This window comes from Seriola dumerili, unplaced genomic scaffold, assembly GCF_002260705.1.
Source record: "Seriola dumerili isolate Sdu_G_001 unplaced genomic scaffold, Sdu_1.0 BDQW01000052.1, whole genome shotgun sequence".
In the NCBI taxonomy this organism is placed as follows: domain Eukaryota; kingdom Metazoa; phylum Chordata; class Actinopteri; order Carangiformes; family Carangidae; genus Seriola; species Seriola dumerili.
The window spans coordinates 19,686,858-19,707,698 of NW_019174307.1; the positions used below are offsets into that span (position 1 = coordinate 19,686,858).

At 41.1% G+C, this 20,841-nt stretch overlaps 1 protein-coding gene across 1 annotated transcript in view; it reads left to right on the forward strand.

Moving 5' to 3' along the window:
* LOC111218152 (mitogen-activated protein kinase kinase kinase kinase 4-like) overlaps positions 1 to 18,323 on the forward strand; it is a 108,264-nt gene extending 89,941 nt beyond the window's left edge. Inside the window, exons 16-27 of the mRNA XM_022740288.1 lie at positions 5,051 to 5,229; positions 5,450 to 5,567; positions 6,123 to 6,470; positions 7,542 to 7,656; positions 8,748 to 8,915; positions 9,347 to 9,490; positions 12,001 to 12,135; positions 12,962 to 13,062; positions 13,386 to 13,535; positions 13,662 to 13,821; positions 14,331 to 14,470; positions 15,658 to 18,323. Coding sequence (XP_022596009.1) covers positions 5,051 to 5,229; positions 5,450 to 5,567; positions 6,123 to 6,470; positions 7,542 to 7,656; positions 8,748 to 8,915; positions 9,347 to 9,490; positions 12,001 to 12,135; positions 12,962 to 13,062; positions 13,386 to 13,535; positions 13,662 to 13,821; positions 14,331 to 14,470; positions 15,658 to 15,741 — 1,842 coding nt within the window. The 3' untranslated portion in view covers positions 15,742 to 18,323. The remainder of the gene's footprint in view (positions 1 to 5,050; positions 5,230 to 5,449; positions 5,568 to 6,122; positions 6,471 to 7,541; positions 7,657 to 8,747; positions 8,916 to 9,346; positions 9,491 to 12,000; positions 12,136 to 12,961; positions 13,063 to 13,385; positions 13,536 to 13,661; positions 13,822 to 14,330; positions 14,471 to 15,657) is intronic.
* The last annotated feature ends 2,518 nt before the right edge of the window (positions 18,324 to 20,841 follow it).

Consider the following 20,841-nt stretch of genomic DNA (forward strand, 5'->3'; position numbering starts at 1 on the left):
CTGTCATTATCTTCAACTGTTCAATTCATCACTTTAATAGCTTCCCACCCTCTTGCCTTATTCTTTCTGCTATCAATAATTCATTCTTTTCTAGTGGTGCAGAAAGGGGAATTATAGATGATTTAATTAAATCCACCTTAAATTAACATAAAAGTTTTTGAAATGAGCAGGTCTGTTGGAGGCTTTAAATCACTTTCCCTCCCCATATACAGGATTCAGTGTCCTGAGGAAATCGCTCTGATTCTATTTCACTGATTCACAGGATATCACAAGACAGAGGAAGTCACCATCACTCTGTGTGATATGAATCAGTGTTGACACAAACAGAGGTGGCCTGCTGTTAATATGACCACAACACTCAGTCTGTGACCCCTTTATAACCCAGCTGCAAGTACTGAGACAATGTTGAACACCAGGACATGTTGAGACAATCTGTTTCATGTTGCTTTTTCTTCCCTCACCAAATTTAGCCATTCACTGTATGACCACAAGGACATAAAAAGAATATAAAATAACTACGGAGAGAGAAAAATAAGCAAAAAGAGGAGAGAGTTCTTTATTTAAAACCCTTTTTTCCACCTGAATGTATAGGGCGTTGGATGCTCTTGCTAAGTATAGGAAAGACAGGGATGCTATTTGACACTACCCACAAATGTGGGCAGTGAGAAATCAAAGAAGTTCAGGAAGATCTAAATTTAGTCCTCGAAGCCAAAGTTATCTGTCCTTCAGAAAAGGAAACCCTCTGTTATAAACAGAACTGCTGCCAAGCCGAACCACAACCCTGTCGAAACTTAACTGTATAGCACATAGACTTCCAATACTGCACAAACATCAGGTGAACGATGGTAGACGTCATTTCAGTCTTGAAATACGTGAGCAGGTTGTCGCTGAGGAAGGACTGACCTTTCATTAACATCAGTCCATTTCCATTTTGTCCCCAACTTCAACTTCTAAACAAAGCAAAACAATTGCTGTTCATGTTATTCTCAATGACACTGGCTGCACTGACTGAGCTGAGTTCTGTTGTGCACGGCTGTGCATTGTGTGGTGTCGCGCTGCGCTTTGGATGCTCTCATATGTTCTGCATTGGCTTTACTGCACTGACACGTGGCTCAGGGTGAAAAATGTGACTGTGTGTGACCGATGACTACTGGTGTGTTTTACAGTGGTGCTCTGGGTGTGGTAGGGAGAGATGAAGACTCAGAGGATGGAGGGTGACTTGTCTAAATTTTGTGATGCATGAGTGGGATTTTAAAAGGATGCATTTTTAGAGAAGTCCCATATTCTCATGGTAAACAGGTTGTATCCAATTGTTATCTCAGGTGAACGAGCTGCCATATTGGAGATTAACAGCTCATAAACAACAGTGACTGTGATGAAATTAATATTTCTCTGTACAGCAAATAATATCCACTGTCACTGCCTTGTTTTAAATAAATCTGACTATCCTGCAGGTAAAATGCTGAACTATAGACAAGACGGAACACTATCCTCTCAGACTGTTCACTTTTATCTAGTTTAACACTTTCCAATGTGCTGTGAACACTGTTAACACACCAGCCGACAAGTTATCATTTCCTATGGGTTATCTGACTACATTAGCTTGGCGTGGTGCTCCAGAACTTTTCCAGTGGACGAGGTTGGTGTTAGTCAGGGTTGTTGTGACGCTGCTGTGAAGCCGTTATAAAGAGGATTTTGATGGGTTGAAACAGGTTTTATGTATTTTGTGTGTTCACCGTACTTATCTAGTACGCTCATGCTCAGAGAGAGTGTATGTGTGAGCTGGTCACTGTCTTTATCATGAAAGGTTCCTGTCAGGACTACATCAAGGTCCCCGGTGTTGTCGAGGCGAGACTCGCCTCATCACCACGGCAACGCCTCACACAGCAGCCATGTTGTTCATCGCAATGCCGGCAGGTAAACTGACATAACCCACTGATCTGTATGATTCTGTGTTTCTCTTACGGTCTTTGTTTTTGTCCTCACACTCTTTTTCTCTTCTCTCTCCATTACTCAAGTCTCCTCTCTGTTGTAATACAAGCACCAAATCTAATTAGTCTTGTGGTTTGGAAACACATAAATGAACTAGAGAGGATTTCCTGAGGAAAAAAAAAACCCACTGTCATACTGTATCCATTTAATATTCATTGACTTAATGTATTTCACAAATTTTCAAATGTAAATACTGTTATTATGAGGTATTCTCAGTCCTTGCTTTGTGTGACACTATATGGTTTCTGAGGAGTGGTTAAGTGCTTAGTGAGTGAGTTGTCATTGGTGCTTAGTCAGAGAGCAGTACAGAGCATTTTGAAATTAAAGAGGAGTTTTTACTGTTTGGTGACAATTATAGGGACAAACTCCATGAACTCCATACTGTATGCTTTAATGAATTACATCACTAATAGTAAATCAACTGTAACAATAACAATAACCGTACATAGCACCATTATGAATTTATGCACAATTGTTCGGTTTGAAATAGTAGAGTTTCTATGGTGTAACATGGACAGTGTATGTATAAATATAATGCATGTAATGGATAGAAAAATGAAAAACTCTTGAGTATAAAATTAATAAACTAAGTCCATCTTCATCATATAAAAACTATTAGCGATACAATCAAAAACCTGTATTTTTGCCATAGCTTATTAATTATGTAAAAATTAATGAATCCCTGAATCTACACACAGTCCATAAAAGGTCTTTAATTAGCATCAAATTACAGATGAGAGAAAAATATATTGGATAAAACTGGGCCCAGAATCGTGCTCTGTAGGACTCCACTGGTTATATCACTAGAAGAGAATATATTAGCGTAGTTACTGTATGTTTACACAGAACATTTTATGGAGGCTGACTCAGTCTGAGGCTCTGACACAAACAAAGTCATTTGCAGCCTTAAGGAGATGAGTTGAAGCGCTGTGAAGCAGCGTGAATCCAGGCTGCTGTTTTCAACTATGTAATTAAAAAGACATGAAACACGATGACTTTCTCGAAGACTGGAGAAAAAAACAAACACTTGCCTTGTTTTGAGACAGATCTAACACACACACACACACACACACACACACACACACACACACCACACACACACACACACACACACACACACACACACACACACACACACACACACACACACACGGCTGGAGAGGATTGTGCACTCAGTGTCCTCACTGTCTGTCTGTGCTGCTATAGTCCTGGTGTATGGAGTTGTGTGGGAGGATTTATGTAATAGTGGTAGCTGTCTAACCCGTGATACTTCTTTACTTGTGTGAGTGTGTTTACACACATGCACAGGCACAGTTTTCTATTTCCAAACCACAAGCCTTCTCATGAGACTTTCTGTGTCATCTCTTTCTCTTCCTCTACCACTGTGGTGCTGTATGTTATTTTTTCTCTAGAATGACACATACCCTGCACTCACTGTACTATTACTTATTTAGCATATTTGTCCTCCTCATCATGAGCCTCGGACATAATCTAATGGCCATTACAGAGAGATAATTAATAAGAATAAAGTGTTTTTTAATCTGAAACAGAATATATCTTTTATGTTTAATATTAAACCACATTCATAATCTATTTTCCACTGTGGTTTAGAGTAGCTGTGTATATGAGTGTGTTGTGATGCCTTTAAAGACACTGTAGTATTCATTCAGATTATTTTTCAAAACAAAAAGGTGGGAATTTACATATATTTGTTTGGAAAGCAAAAACTGGTTTGAAATCCAGCAGCCATAATGGGGAAATTTGAATTGAATGATATTTAAGTCAGTACTGCAAAGTGCAGTAGGTGCAACAGCTCCTCTCCGACGTTGCCAGTTAAACGTGGCTGTCTCTACAATGGCTTCATCTCTTGACTGTCTTGGCTCTACAGTGCAGCGGAGCCTCGGCTACTGTGGGAGCGAGTGGAGAAACTGGTTCCCAGACCAACCAGTAACAGTGGCAGCGGAGGCTCCAGTTCCTCCAGCAGCTCCAGTAACTCCAGCTCTCAGCCCAGTTCTCACTGCGGCTCTGGAGAGAGGTTCAGGGCCCGCTGTGAGTCCACACACACTTTAACAAATCAGCACTCACAAACATGCAGGAGGTGGACAAAATACCTGAAACACCACCTGAACATACTTCAATATAGACACCACACACAGGTGAACACACACGTGCACATTTTCTCCAACGACATCACATTTTAGAAAAAAACTGACCGTTTCACCTCCGCCTCCTTCAGCATCTTCCAAATCGGAGGGCTCGCCCCTCCAACGGCCAGAGAATGCTGGGAAAAAACCAGAGGAGAGGAGGGACTTGGTCAGGCCGAGCAGACCAGCGGTGAGAGTTGAATCAAAGCTGACTGGACAGCACTGTAGCTCGCTAGCTGGGATAGATCTAGACCTAGAACTGTGTGTGGTGATAGAGTGTGAGTGATGATTTGACGTGGCCTGATGGCGATTGTTCTCCTTGGCTTTTTATTTTGTGTGTGAGAGAATAATAACTGGATTCTTTGGATTGTGTCATGTGATCTGCTCACCATCCAATGGAGACTTTGTGAACTGGATGTTTTTATCTTTGGATTGATCACTGGCTGAACGGTATTGCTTGCTTTTCCTCCACCGGTCTCTCTGGCTCGGCAGCAGCCATCTTAACACACGCCTTCTCTAACCAATAAAGAATTTACATTCTCTTCTATACTGTTATAATTTTTCATCTTTGCAGCTCTAATAATTGTCCCATTAGAATTAATCCACTAACCTCAGCTACAGTAGCTTGAAGAGCATCAGCTGTACGACAATCATCTCTTTCCTGGCTTCATGTTTTGGCTTTGCTGCTCTCACGTTGGCTTCACATTGGCTGGTGTACCTCTGTAACCACTCTTCCTCTCCTCAGCAGCTTTTTGTTTCCTGCTTTACTTTTTTCAAAGAAGATGAACTGAAAATCTTACATGAAGTCTTAGCTGACAGTTGACTGAGTGAATGGACAGACTTCCAACAAAGGGAGAAAAGTAGAAATCACTGACCGTTGACCCTGGTTTTACCTTTCACCACCTGACTTTTAGGACCTGACGGCTCTGGCCAAGGAGCTGCGTGCGGTGGACGACGTTCGCCCCCCAAATAAAGTGACGGATTACTCATCCTCCAGTGAAGAGTCAGACACCACCGATGAAGATGACGACGAAGAGGTGGACCAGGAGGCAGGTGAAGAGTCGACCTCTGGCCCTGAGGACTCCAGAGCTGTGTATGTACTCAAGAGTAACTTATCTCACAGTAACGGTAACGATCACTAACAACAGTACGGATCAGCTTCCTCTTACACAGAACCACGTTGGTTCACGTGAAACTTCAAAATAATCAATATAGCGACTAACTTTTTCTTTATGTTCTACCAGCGTGGAACAAAATACAATTATTTTTCCCATAATGCATTTGTGCTGAGTAGCTCTCCTTCTGTTGTTCAGTTCTTCCAGGTTGAGCAATGGAGAGACGGAGTCAGTGAAAACCATGATTGTCCACGACGAAGGCGAGAGCGATGCAGGCTCGACGCCCTGCAAAGACAGCACCCTGATCGTCAGACAGGTACAAGCTGAGAGAAGAAAAAAAATCAGACAAACACACCAATCATTTACCACATACTTTCAGTTGTTTTTTTTGTGTATTTTGTTCATTCATACCCCCGAGTGTTTTTCCATTTTGTTTATGTTGTGTTGATCATGTTCTGTTCTTGCATCCTCTGTAGCTCCAGAGTATAACAGAGTTACAAAGCAGTTTAGTGTAGGTTGGGTACACAGATTTTAATTATTCACATAATTAAAACTGCGAGCATATTCAACAATGGGAATTTATTACTTTATCAAACATCAATTGAGGTTTGTTACATTTTCAGTCTATTTAGATTTACACACTTAGAAGTTGTGTCATCAGTTAATACACACCACAAAAAGGTATTATTTCTAGAATCAATAAACTTATCAATTATCTTACTATATAATTAACCACTAACAAGAGTTTTCTTTCCGCCTGTAGACTAGCCACTGTAGTTTGCCCTTTGCTCTAGCTAACACTTTCCCTTCCCCTGAACTAATCAGGAACACATCTAGACCCAAAGTCGTCTACCCCTCTTTCTACTTCCAGAGTGCAGGTGACAACAGAAAGCGTCCGGGCCCCGGTCCGGGCCAAGCCCAGACCCCTGTCCTGCTTGCAGGCTTTCCCCCAAGCCCCGGCTCGGTGCCGGGCCCGGTTCTTGGCCACCACACCCCCAGCCCCCACCATCATCATCATCACCACCACCACCATCCCACACAGCACACGGACAGGAACGGCTTTGCCGGCCGCATCCATCACCTCCCAGACTTGATCCAGCAGAGCCACCATTCCTCCCCCTCCTCCTCTGCATCCAACTCCCCTTCCTCCTCCAGCCTTGCCAGCCCCTCCTCCATGTCCCCCCAGAGTCCCCTGGACAAGCTCAGCATCCTCACAGAGGTATGTCTCCCAGCCCAACACGGAGGCCTGCTTAGGGGCGCCATTTCATGTGCAGGAGAGGGAAAAAGAGTCAAAATCATCACTACCTGCCATAACTGGGAACACAGTAGAGTAGAAATCAGCTCACACAGTTCATTAGTAGAACTAATACTGTTATTTAAAAACAGATGAATCTGCTGATACTTATGTTCTTTCCACACTTCTGTGGAAAGTAGTATTTCGAAGTATCTGCAGATGATAATGTCTTCTCCTGCATCTATTTTTATTTCCTGGATCTGGAGGGCGCCCTCTGCTGATCACCATTGGCACTGGTGATCTGTGTCTAGCTCTACACGGCCCCCTCAACAGCTCTTGATTTTCTTCTCTACTGACAGACGCTTTTGGCAGAGAGATGGAGGTGTTGGTGAAGGGCTGCATTTTAGGACTGTTTTGAAAGTACAATAGGAGGACAAAACAAACTTTAATTTTTTGTGTGAACATCATGTGAAGTTGATATTACACAAGCTTAAGTACTTTGGTTTAAAATACAAAAAACAGAAGATTGACTTGAGGGGAAGGATTTACAGCTGCCGTCCCGTCTCTCCAACAGGCCTGTTAGCTCTGCTTTAGAGCTTTTCTGTTGAAGTGTCCTCTGAGGCTAGTTGTGGTTTTACAAGCATTCCCCCCAAAAACATCTAAATCTCATTTTATTCCTTGATGTTCCCTATTTTCAGCAAACGCATCATATTCTCACATTCCCCCAGACAATAGATCATAGCGAACAGGGCAGTTAGGAGCATAATGGCAAGTATATTTCCCATGGAAATACTTTGGTTTCGTTTCCCCTTTTGTTCTTGTCAGCAGCAGTCCATATGTTTTCACCCTCCACCATTTCTTTTTGCCTTTTTCCTCAGTATTTATGATGTTACCCCCTGATTGAATGCCCATTGTGTTTGCATGCAACACATACAAACACCTCAGTTTGTTTGTTTACATTGTATTGTTAATTGTTTACATTAATCTTTTTCTGATCAAAATGACATTCAGAGTTGTGATATTCTGTCACCACTAAATCTTATTCTCTCTCTGTAGAGTCAGTCTAGTAACAACATGCAGAAACACAAGTCTTCTTCCTCCTTCACTCCGTTCATCGACCCACGCCTCCTCCAAGTCTCTCCATCCACCGGCAGCGCCCTCAACAATGTCGGTATGTCCCCTCCCCCAGTGTCTACTGGGAAATAAATCAGACACCTAAAAAGGCTCACAACCATAAAGATAGAACTTCTAATCCCAGGCCTCCATCGGCCTTTCCATCAAAAGCTCCAGGAACTGAGGGAGCTACAAAGTGCAGACACTTAAAGTTTGCACATCAGGCTCAGGATCATCAAGTTAAAGAAAATCATAAGTTAAGAAAAGTGGGACAGTCAAGGTTGACAACGTAGTGTTGCAACCTCCACGACAGTAGTTTGAAGCCATAAGTTACACTTTGGAGCTGTGGCCAATGAACCAAAATCAAAACCAGGTTCCTCTGGAGGGAACAGAGGTAAAGATCGAGTGTTCACAATGCTCGCTTTTGGTTAGCGTGGACTCACTGAGGTCACTGAGCTTTTAGCTGCCACAGTTTACAAACATAGCTCTCTTATCACGGCAGTCCTGCTGTTCCCATCGTCCCTCAGAGGATTGGCCATCGCCAAAACCAGATCTTTCCAGCCCTGAGGACTGTGGTATGCTGAGTCATTACCTCACCTGATGCAGCTGGTGACCAGCCACTGACCCCTTGAGTATACTAGATTGTTCAGTCTGCATTTAATCACCGATTTGATGAGTGTAGATTTTCCTACAGATGTTTTATGTCCAGATGGTGATTTAAGAGAAGTGGAGACAAGCAGTGGCCCACACTCTGACACAGATACCATCAAATAACATGTTGCAATGGCTGCAGAGGCGATCTGAGGTTGCACAGCTTGTCATGTGTCCCAGTTTCAATAACAAACAAGAAACTTTCAGCATCTGTCGCTATGTTGCCCTGAACTAAGTGACCTAAAACCACTGCTAAAGAAATTATGATGGACAATTGTCTTGGCATTTTTTTTTAGATTAGAGTAGATCTGTTGTTTTCCAACAAGCAATCACAGCTTTATTTCTATTCAATCAAAATCAATTCTGTTTTTATGATTAACAAAAGCAAATGAGATTCACCCACCTTTCTAATTCTGACCATTTGACTGACCCCCACCCTGCCTGGTAAATTCTACATCCTACACCGTCCTACCTAAGCCCCTCCCTTTGACCTTTTAGGCTATGGCAATGATGCCCGGCTGGCAGAGGCGCTGAGGGCCGACCCATCTCGCAAGGGCTCTGTGGTCAACGTTAACCCGGTCAACACTCGCCCTCAGAGCGACACGCCAGAGATTCGCAAATACAAGAAGAGGTTCAACTCTGAGATCCTGTGTGCTGCTCTCTGGGGTAAGAACGAAGGCGTCAACTCAACCACATTCTCATTGGTTTAAGAGTTAAGAGTCATATTTTTTAGGTTTTCATTTAAATTATATGATTATATTAAGTTATAATACACCAGCTATTTCCAGGAATCACCCTATTTGCTTTCCCCTTTTTCATCCAAGTGATTTAGAAAAAAAAATCTGAGACCACTTTCCCATAAATATGTATTTATTAACAGGTTTAACATTATTAAAACATGATTTTTGGTACACAGCATGCAAGTATTTTGTAGTAATCTGTTTTTCTAGAGGTTGTAGCTATAAGTCTTCACCACCTGGTGGCAGCAAAATGCTGATAAAGCTACAAACTCCATCCGTCTGACCAGACTGCACAGTGTCTTTCGAACTCTAAATATATATATGTATTTATGTGTGTGTGTGTGTGTGTGTGTGTAGGAGTGAACACGTTGGTGGGAACAGAGAGCGGCCTGATGCTGTTGGATCGTAGCGGTCAGGGGAAGGTTTACCCTCTGATCAACCGACGACGCTTCCAGCAGATGGATGTCCTGGAGGGACTCAATGTTCTGGTTACTATATCAGGTACACACACAAACACACACGTCTCTGTGACTTCAGAGGACATTACATTGCCTTACATTAATTTCCTTGAGACTTACTTTAACCTTAACCTTAACTACTACTTGCCTAACCCTTACCAGAACCTTAAAATAGCTATTAGTAAGGTTGCTACAGAGCCAATGTTAGCATTAACCGCTGTTTACTTACCAGTCTTGCTAAGAGCTTCAGCCATTGTTGTGTTTACAAGACATTAGATTCGCCCCATGAGCAGCACTACTTCTTCAGACTGGACGCTACATTGACTCGGTATCAGAAAGTGATGAGATGGGCCGATCTGACCAGACTGTCTGATTAGCATACCAGCTTCAGGTGAAGGAAAGAAGTGATAGGGTTGCTTTCAACTGTTGGAGACAGCTGTTAACAAGTGAACAAATTAAGTTTAATGTTGAACTCGCAACGTTTCTTCTAGACTAGTAAGTAAACAGCTGTTAATGCTAACGTTGGCTATGTAACCTAAACCTAACCTTAAAACTTTTAAGACTTGCTTTTTGTGACCATTCTGTGTAAGCAGATTTAGGTCTCCACAACATGAGTAATACCTGGACCACACAGACATTTTAAAGATAGTTTAATTACACTTGCAGCCAAATTAGTGTTGGAAGGATCAATGAGATGCGAAGAAACCAACACTTAAACACACAAATGTGGTGTATGCGCGCACACACACACACACACACAGAGCAGCTGCTTGTGCATAGAAACAAGTGCACAAACACACAGAGACACAGCGGCAGAGTTCAATCTAAATAATGTAGTGTGAGTTAATTATGAGACAAAAAAAGAGTTTCACTTATGTTTACTCCTGCTGTGTCAGATCATATTGAGAGAGAGAGTGTTTTGTCTGGTCTGCTTCTCTTCCAGACTTGCACGTGCTCACACACACACTGAAACCTGCTAAAACCAGCATATTGTGGGAAAGAATGTGACTGAAGTTGCATAAATATTTTTGTCCCCTCACACAGTTAAGTTCCAAAATTTCTCAGATTGAAAGTGCATCCACGTTCTTACTTCTCCTTTCTAAATTTCACGCACACACGGAGGCCGTGCAGTGTCACAACAAATATTTTGAGCTAAACGGATATTGAGTAAATCCCTGCCAGTTGAGACCACGTCATGTGTGTGTACAATATGTAACACTGACACACACTATGCACTTTCCATGATGGCAGGAAATGTCACAGAGAAACATGCGTCGATTTCCTTCCATAAAATTTCTTACCAACATGTAAAGATACACGTCATGGAAAGTTGTATCACTTCAATGTTTGAGAGGCTGACAAATGATCAGATGTAACCAGAGCTTAGCTTGTTTAAAATGTCTTATAACATCAGTGGAAATGGTTGGCAGTGTAGCTAGAGTGGCTACCTCTGGTGCACAAAATGCCAGCAGACAGATGCATAAATAAGGTGCTCTGTCCGTTCTGAGCGTTCTTGATCTGACCACGATCTTCACTGTTGTCAAAAGACTTTTCTACATCATCGATTGATAATGTCAGAGCTTTTGTGTTTTAGAAGTCAGGGAACATTAGATAAATTAAAAAATGATTGACAGGAAGAAGGAGAACTACACTAGACTCATAGATATCAAGTTGTCTATGTAAGGTGTCTTTTCCAGATGTGTGGGTTCAGTTACACATATTCACAAATGTCTTAGACTGACTTAGACTTACAACATGCTTCTAGTATTTTCATACGGTTGTAGCAGAATGTTATCGAACATAAAATCCACAGGCGGTGTAACTGCTGCTTCAAAGCAGCGACACGTTTTTCCCCTTTTTTTTGCTTGACGCTTATGTGCATAATGTGCACCTTAATAAAACAGTTGGGTAGAAACTAAAGTCTTGAGCATGTCTACCTTACTTGTATATTATGGCATTCAAAATTAACTATCAGCCAACAAGTAACCAGACCTTTCTCATATCATCCTACAACTAAAGCAAAACTGTCTTTATTGTTATTCTTTTGAACAGTACATGCAGTAAAAAGAGGGACTGCCGGTCACACAGTGTTCCTTTGCATGTTGTTTTGTCCCAACTTGACCCACACTCAATCACCCAAATTACTGAAATATTGCAAAACACTGCAGACCCAAGAATGGAGGAGGAAAATCCCACCACAGGGGCTTCTAAAAGATCACATTTGTTACGCTGATCATTGCAGCATTAAAGAGAGGAAGGCAATCATTCAGACATATGTCAAATTAAAAACTGAGAATCACTGTAGGCCAGAATGAAATCTCAGCAGTAATAAGTGGCTTTCAGGGTTACTTTGACTAGTCCAAGTCCAAAGAGGTCAAAACTCCTGCAACACTTGTAGTATAAAGAACAACTTTACTGTCAGAGCAATGTGTAGCCTTCATCATGCAGATTGGCCTGTCAAATTCTCAAATGTAAAGTTTTATAATTCTAGAGGGAAAACAAACAGCAAGTGGAACAAATAGTCCTGACTTGACCTTTCTCGTTCGACGGCAGGTAAGAAGAACAAGCTCCGTGTCTACTACCTGTCCTGGCTGAGAAACAAGATCCTGCACAATGACCCCGAGGTGGAGAAGAAACAGGGTTGGACTACTGTAGGAGACCTGGAGGGCTGCGTCCACTACAAAGTTGGTAGGTCATATTCCTAAAATTTTAGAACGTGTCAGCTTTAAAGCTGAAAAAACTTTGGTATCTGTTTCCCATCAGAAATAAACCCAGACACATCTGGACTCAAACAGAGGAGTCTGTTTACAGACTTCACAAACTCAGTTTAAGTTACAGAGGGAGTGTATGTGTACAAGCGCACGTCATTGATAAACGATGGAAGGAAAGCCCTTAGTTAAGTAATAATGCGGTGAAGATGTCCATGTGGACATTTAACTGTCCTGTCTAAAATTCAGAATGTCCTCTGTGATGGTGGTGCCACTGAGCAAAGACGGGCACTTCCTGTTGGAAACTCCTCTCCACTGATCAGAGCTGTCATCCATTTCCTGTCAAGGAGTTTTATTCATGTGTATCATATTTGTGGAAAACACGCTGTCGTACATGTAACTGCACAGTTTTCTGTGACTGTCTCCCTTCTCGGTTGAGTTTAAATTAACATAAAAACTTTCAATTCAACTGCAAGCACTCTAGTTGTAGAGTTTAAAGTCTTTAATGACTTGCAGGGGCTGGCAGTTTTCACATTTTTCTGTAAACTGAATATTGCAGCAGGAAATAAAATAACCTAATCATACATGGTGTCTTCAGATCCAAATAACCATCAGTTTAAATCAATTTCACTGCTTTAAAACAAACTGTTACTGGTACTGAGCCTTATTGGTAGTTTGTCAGATCAAGAAATCTTGATTGGAAGAGTCAACAATGGGAAAAGAAGTGAACCACAGCTGATGTTGGTTTCCCATCCTGATGCTCTTTCGTGTTGTTCCAATGTTTTGTTGTGTTATTTGTTCCCCAGTGAAATATGAGAGGATCAAATTCTTGGTTCTGGCCCTGAAGAACTCGGTGGAGGTCTACGCCTGGGCACCCAAGCCCTACCACAAGTTCATGGCCTTCAAGGTGAGTAAACTGACTACATTAGCTTGTTATTGGTTTCTTTTAATGACGACAAATACAGGATATTTCTAAAGTTGGTTTGGTGAATTGGATCTTTTGTGCGTCTGTGTACTTTTATTGCTGCATTACCCAGAATGCATGCTGATGCCAAGGTTTAACACAGATCAAAGATGAGCTTCCTAGAAAGTTGTGTTATGTATGTGTTGTTTTAACTACAGATTCAATGACATTTGTTTGTACAGCTTGCTATCACCATTGATAATCTCTGCCCTGGCAAATATTTACTGATTTACTATTTACATGTTTTTCTGACCTGTGTCCTTCAGTCTTTCGGTGACTTGGTACACAAACCCCTGCTGGTTGACCTGACCGTGGAGGAGGGTCAGAGGCTAAAGGTCATCTACGGCTCGTGCTCGGGCTTCCACGCTGTGGATGTTGACTCTGGGGCCGTCTATGACATCTACCTGCCCACACACGTAAGAACGAAAACATCTCACTTGCATGTTTGGGATTTTTCAGCTCTGTACAAGGGTAGCAGAGTAAACTTTTGTTTTCACTGTTGCTGCTTTTCTGGGCCTGAGTTTGTTGGTGTGTCGCTGCAGATCCAAACCAGCATCCAGTCTCACGCCATCATCATCCTGCCCAACACCGACGGCATCGAGCTGCTGGTGTGCTACGAGGACGAGGGTGTCTACGTTAACACCTATGGACGCATCACCAAGGATGTGGTGCTGCAGTGGGGGGAGATGCCCACCTCAGTGGGTGAGTGACAGGGGCAAAAGCTACACAAACACAAACCTAGAAGTTTTTCTTTGTACATTTTTCCAGGTCAGGAACCAGTGATCTGGATAAATAGTTTCAAATGTGCAAAAAAAAAAAAAGTAAAAAGTATTGATAAACTTTCATTCAAATATTATTTTCACTCTCTTTTAATTTACAGATATTTTCTTTTTGTTAGGTGTGTTACTTCCTCAAACATGTAACACAATAGCTTCACACATTTATTGGTTAATATATTCCTGATGGATCAAAGTCCGTCGTGATTTGTTGAACATTGATTAATCATTATCTAACACACCATTACATATACACACAGCTATTGTATTTCACCTACACAAGCAACTTGCATTGATCATTTGTCCTGTGCAGCCGCAGAGGAAACACACATACAGACAAACACAGTTCAGTAGTGTGAGTCTTTAAATATATATATATATATATATATATTTGTAAATATTAGTATATTGATTAATTTACATACCTCTCTCCAGCCTACATTCGCTCCAACCAGATCATGGGCTGGGGGGAGAAGGCCATAGAGATCCGCTCTGTGGAGACCGGCCACCTGGACGGTGTCTTCATGCACAAGAGAGCCCAGAGACTCAAGTTCCTCTGTGAAAGAAATGACAAGGTGAGACCTCCATGTAGACATTCAACAACACATCATAATCGGATCTGTTCTCATCAATACCGGTATCAATGACTTCCCTGAAGATCTTACAGCCAGCTGTTGGCTCACTGGATAAAATTGTGCCCCAGGCACAAACGGAGGCGAAGTCGCACACATTTTAAACCACAGCGTGTTAAAAGATTAAACCTTCCTCGACACAACAAGAGTTTTGTTTGTTTGTTTCCGATGCTTGACTCTGCTGTCAGACATCGCTGCAGGGCATCCGAGAGGACACACAGGAGCTCGCTCTCGTGTCCCGTTGCTGTTCAAAGTGAATTAGGCTACAGATTTTAAGTTAATGCTGCAGTCTGCTGCCCCGAGGTTTTCCAAGGTCACTTTCAGTTTGCTCGATTCTGTTGGTTCAGCTCTTTCAGCTGCAGAATTAACTTCAAAACAACTGTAGTTTCTCTTCTCCAAACTTTGCTGGCCTGTTTGGACTGATGAGAAGTAAAGAATTACATATTCGCTCATATCTCTGTGCTTTTATGAAAAATCATGAGCTTCTGAGGACTGTAACATCCGGGAATCAGTTTTCTTTCTGGGAACATTTTTAAAGATCCCTCTTCTTAGTCAATCAGTTGATTAGGTTTGTCAATTTTTTGGTTGGTGTAAAAACAAAAAGGGCTACAGTAAAATTTTAAAGATCCCTGTACATGATTGCATTCATTTATTTGAAACACTATAGAAATAATGTGACAGATTTTTCTACTTAAATTTACTAATCTATTAATTGACCATAAATCCACAAAAAATGGTAATCTTCTATTCTGATTGATGTACAGACGGACTTAACTACGTCTGAAAGGTCTAAAATATCCGATAGTGATTATTGTCACCAATTGCAATTATTTATCATGTTGTATAAATCAAAACTCAATTTGCATGAGGTGAACCAGAATTTAAGTTTATTATCAGTTATAGTGGTTTAAAATAATATTAATGTTACTATCATTCAGTCGCATTGAAATCCAGATCTAGATCTGAGAACGAAAAACATTTACAGTCAAACAACCAACACGTTTTACTTTTTTATATTAGTAGATATAAAAAGTATTTAGGTTTTCTTGTGTTCAAATTCAAACTGCACCTGAAAATGAGTGCAAGCCGAGTGTGATCATACCTGACCCGTCTGTCTGTCTCCTCCTCAGGTGTTCTTCGCCTCTGTTCGGTCTGGAGGCTCCAGCCAGGTGTACTTTATGACTCTGGGCCGAAGCAACCTGCTCAGCTGGTAGAGGTCCACACCCTGCCCTCTTCCTCCTCCTCCTCCTCATCTTCCTCATCGTCCTCCACCCTCGCTAACACTGGATCTCAGAACCCACCGTCGATGACTCGTCAGCCCTTGGACAACCAAAAGAGAACAAAAAAAAACAACCACCAACCAGCCCTTTGGAGCAGTCGACAACAACAGCTTCAGCTTCCTTTGCTGCATCCAAGCTCCGGGGGGCCACCTGCCACGCAGTGACAACCGGTCACGCGGTTATCACCCCCTGAAATACCTGAAGGGACGGCTTGCGTACAAAATGAAATCAGTGATTAATTAATACATGAAAGGAAGTAGAAATAAATTTAATGTGAATTCAAGAAAAGGGGGCAAACAACTTTTTGTTTCCCCTCTCCGTTTTCTTGGTGCTCATCAGATTGCGATGGGATAGATTTTGTACCTCTGCATCATTTCCGTGCTCCTGGGCTGGTCAGTAAGCTTGAGGTCGTCTAACTACTAGTACTGCTACCACTCTTATTACTACTACTGCTACTACCTTCTGCAGGTCTGCCTCTTGTCAGAGAGTTCCCCCTCTGCCCCATGTTCTTGCCCCCTGCCCTCTCTTGTGAGCACTTCATGGGGCCGGTGGGGTCGGAGTCTGTTGTTTTAATGCTACAGTAGTGTGTGTAAATGTACTTCTGTTTGGTCCAATTACTGCTGACATGCTGGTTAGAGGTTGAGACTTGTCAGCCAGGGGGAAACTGTAAAACCCAAGAGATGGTGGGACAAGCAGGAGGGAGGGGCCTAATGTTTGAGGTTTTACTGTAAGTCTGACTGATGGGATTCGACAGGACGGTGTGTGTGTGTGTGTGTGTGTGTCGTTGAAGTAATGTGTTGTTCAGACAGGTGCTTTAAAAAAAGGGGGACGACAGAGAGAGAAAGATGTTGAAGCAGATGGATTTCAGAATAGTATTTTTTGAATTATTACTATTATTATTATTATTCCTTGAAGATAAGTGTAACTATGTGGAGTTAAACATGTCTTTTACCTTGTTTTTTAAGATTTACGCACATCCACCCACACAGTCCACGGTTTGCTTGCTTTTACTCTGAACCCACAGAAGTGCGAGGTGTGTTTGTCTAAGAAGAAAGTGATGTGGGTATGGTCCAAAAAATACAATAAATAAAAGGTGTCTATGTACAATAAAAGTTAATTTAAGCTTCCGGATAGTGTCAGTGGTCATGTTTTTCCCCCACCAGTCAAACATGACGACCTAAACTCAACTCGGGAAACTTGAACTGCTGTGAATAGTCAAATATAAAATGAAAAAAAAAAGAAGATGATGATGATAATGGAGTGAAAAAGTAGAGGGGGAAGTTCAGTAAGTGTGTGTGCGTGTGCGGTCAGAGAGTTCGGTGTCATCGACAAATTGGATTTTTGTGGCAGAGAGGTAAACGTACGGTCAGCAGGCTCGATTCAGTAATTTTTTTCTGGAAAACGGTTTTTCTATCTTCCATTTCGTTATCTCAAATCATTTCATTTTTCATTTGTATGAATGCAATGCACTAAGTGTCCAGAATGTAGAAAGACTTATTACTGTGTGGTGGTCTAAGGCATGAGATGATGTTTTTGCTTTGTATCTTGTCACAAGTGATCAATCCTAGATGTTCAATTTCGACTTAAAAGACGATCGGAACCTTTTCCACAGCTGTGAGACTCTGAGGAAGCAAACGCCTTGAGTGCGTCAGAGCTGAGGAGGGTTTTCTGGCATCGTGCGAGTCCGCTTCACGTACGTCAGGCACTCTTTCCATCAAATGAGGACACAAACCTCACCAATTCAACACTCAGACTCTGGATTTCAGTGTTACTGTGATGAAGTGTCACAAAACGGGCAACACGGGCTGTTTGTGAAGAAACTGAAGACGGAAACCCACTTTTTCGGGAAGGAATTGTTTTCTCTCTTTCGTGCTCTCCACTTCCTGCTCCAGCTGTTATTTAAGTTGTCTGTATATGTGAAAGACTGAGCAGCAAACTGCAGCATCGATCTCCTTCAGGCCATCTGCTGGACTGGATTCTCCTCCGTTTCCACGACGACTGACAGATTGCACATTGTTCACTGAAAAAAAAAATGGGGGAGGGGGAGGGAGAGTTTAACTTGTGCTCTGACATCATGTCCAAACATGACAGGTCACAAACAAGTTTACCTTGGGTGTGTTTTTCCCCTGACAATAACAACTACACACACGAGCAGTGTTTTGACAATCCCTCCCCTTGTACAGAGAAGCTGTATGGACCCCAGTGCTGTGTCGTCTGAGGTCTGTGTGTGCAGTAGTACCCAGTGTGTGTCTCTTATTGCATCAAGGCCTTGATGAGTGGCTGTTTTGACTTCATGAAAAAAATTGTGGTTATTATTAATATTCTTAATGAGCTAAAAAAAAAAAAAAAAAAAAAAAAGGTTGAGTTTTAAGTCTATATCTGATGAGAAACAACCGTCGCTTGTCGACTCACATTGGAAAAAGTGCCATGACGGCAGCATATAAAACATGTAAACATATTGTTATGAAAACCACTACTTGGAAATTCTTTTTTTTTTTTTTTTTTTTTTTTAAATTACAACTTGAAGAATTGTGTATTCTTAAGTTTTAGAGCTAGTCGAGAGGCTTAACTATAGTTTCTGTTGTTTCTGTAAGTCTACGTACACGTAAATATGCGACTGCGGTGGTTTAATATTATTCCGCTCACCTTAGGTGGAGAAAATGTTTACAGGGGCAATGTTTTGTTACACTAATGTGCATCACAGTATTTATGTTTAACGCATATGCGTCTTGGTTCTTTAATTCTTTGGGTTTTTTTTTTTTTTGCTTTTTGAGCCCGGTTTTTTTTGGATATTTTCTTCTTCTTCTTTTTTTTTTTTTTCATGTTCCCTACCCCACTATATCACCGACTTACAAAAACAATAAAGAACACACATGTTGTTCATTTCAGGTATTCACATAGCGCTGCTTCAACGTGGAAACTTCGCAGTAACGTTCCCTGCAGGCTTGGACGTGAGGCGACGTATTTTTCCTCTGCTGTTTCTGCCATGCTATTCTAACTTATGTCCTCTCTGTGTATGACAGGAAGTCATGTATTTTCCTGAAGGCTTTTTTCTTTGAATAAACTTTAAAAGTAATTTTAAAAGAAGAGCTTGTCCTTTGTCTTTGATAGGCTGCACACACACATACATGTTGAAAAGAGACATGTTGTAACACACGTTGGCACATTTTTGTTTCAACAGATTTTCAATTAATTTGCTACTTCATATTTCTGTGGCAACACCATTTTAAAGCTGTTTTCACATAAACCTACAATCTGCACTTAGATAAACAATACACCATGTTAACTGTTCAGTCGTTCACAATGCAGTTATGTTGTAGTAACCATTCACATGAGCTGCTTCACAGAAAATAGTATCAGTGTGTTGTAATTTTTGACTTCTTGTTGAGGCCATCCTGTGGTGTTTTAATGTCTGTTCTCAGTGTGAGTGGGTGTCTGAGCTCTGCTGAAAGGAGAAGTAATGACAAATGCAGTTTTCTGAGGATGTATGGGGTCACTTACTGACATGAGTTAGTTGTCAGGATGATTTTTAGAAGCAACTTATCTAGTTCATGCAGCTGGGTGCACACAACTCTTTGGTCTCTTCATCGCTAAAACGCTGCGATGACTTAGCCCACCTTTAAATTTATAGGATGCACTCTATCACTTTAGTCTAACTTTTTTTTCAGACATCTTCAGACAAATTAAATGTAAGATGTCAACCTCTTACCGTTGTTAATCTTATTAAGTGGGTGGTTTCTGATAAAAAAAAAAATTTAATTAAAGCTAATTGAAACATGGTCTTCTATGAAGTAAAAAAAAAGTAAAAGTAAATTAAGATTTTGCTAAAAATCCAAAAATATATATTTTTGTTTGTATTTGATGACCGATATTACTGCAGCCATCATCTGCAGTCTTTGGCTCATGTTCTACAAAAGTTGATACTGTTTTCAACAATGACTGAAAATGCTGCAACACACTTCTGGAAATGTTTTTTTTTTTTTATCTGTAGTTCCAGTTAGGGTAAGATCACTCCGTCAACGCGCGATTACATTACTGTAGTCATGGTTTAGGTAAGGTTTTTGGTCAGAGCTTCACTGACTTCAATGGTAAAAACTACTCTGACTACATGCAGCATGGAGTTTGTCATACTTGGTGACGTAAAAATGGCATTTATTTTGTGTGCAGTTTCCTGTGAGAGCAGGCGTCTACCTTCAAATCCTCCGACTAAGCTTTACTGTATCTCATCTGTAAAAAATATTATTTTTAAGATGTTAAAATTATTGCTTCGCCAGAATATTTAATTTATAGATGCCGCTATTGTAAAAAATCCAATTTTTTAGCTTAATCCTGGCTGCTGCATTCTGGCTCTGTCACTGAGAGGAATTTTAGATCTTTTGCTTTTTTTCAGCTGCACAAAAGATGCACAAAACAGTCCGCTATCCATTTAATTGATAGAAAAATGTGTCACGTTGGGCTTATGGTGTAATTATAATAATACGTCGAGTGGCTGGAAGGTAAATTGCTGTGAGGACGAAAAATGAAGCAGGCCCATCCTAATGTTTAGTCATCTGTCCAGTGTTATTGGACACTAGGGTATCACTGATAATGAGGCGATCTGGAGAATTCCCAAAACATGCAACATCTCCTGCTTTCTCAACGGTCAGTCTGAGTTTAATGAATGGTATGTTCTGTTTCGCTCAACTTTTAACCTTATTACAGTGCTACTGCATGTGAACGCTGTTTTTGTTTACTTAAGGCTCATTCTGTATCGTATGCATGTACCCCCCCATACCAAAACTACAATAATAAACACATTCATTTCAATTACTGATAAAACTCTGATTTGCAACTGAGGATGCTCCACAGAGGCTGAGACATAAACAGAATCTGCTGACATTAAAAGTTGAATGTCTAACTGTCCGCTTTGTTTTGGGTAAATGTTAATAACAAATTGCAGGAAAACTGCTGTTTAAATCTACAACCAGAAGATAAGTAGATTATTTATTTATACATTTTTTTATGTGTGTTTTAGGAACACCTGTACACCTGCTT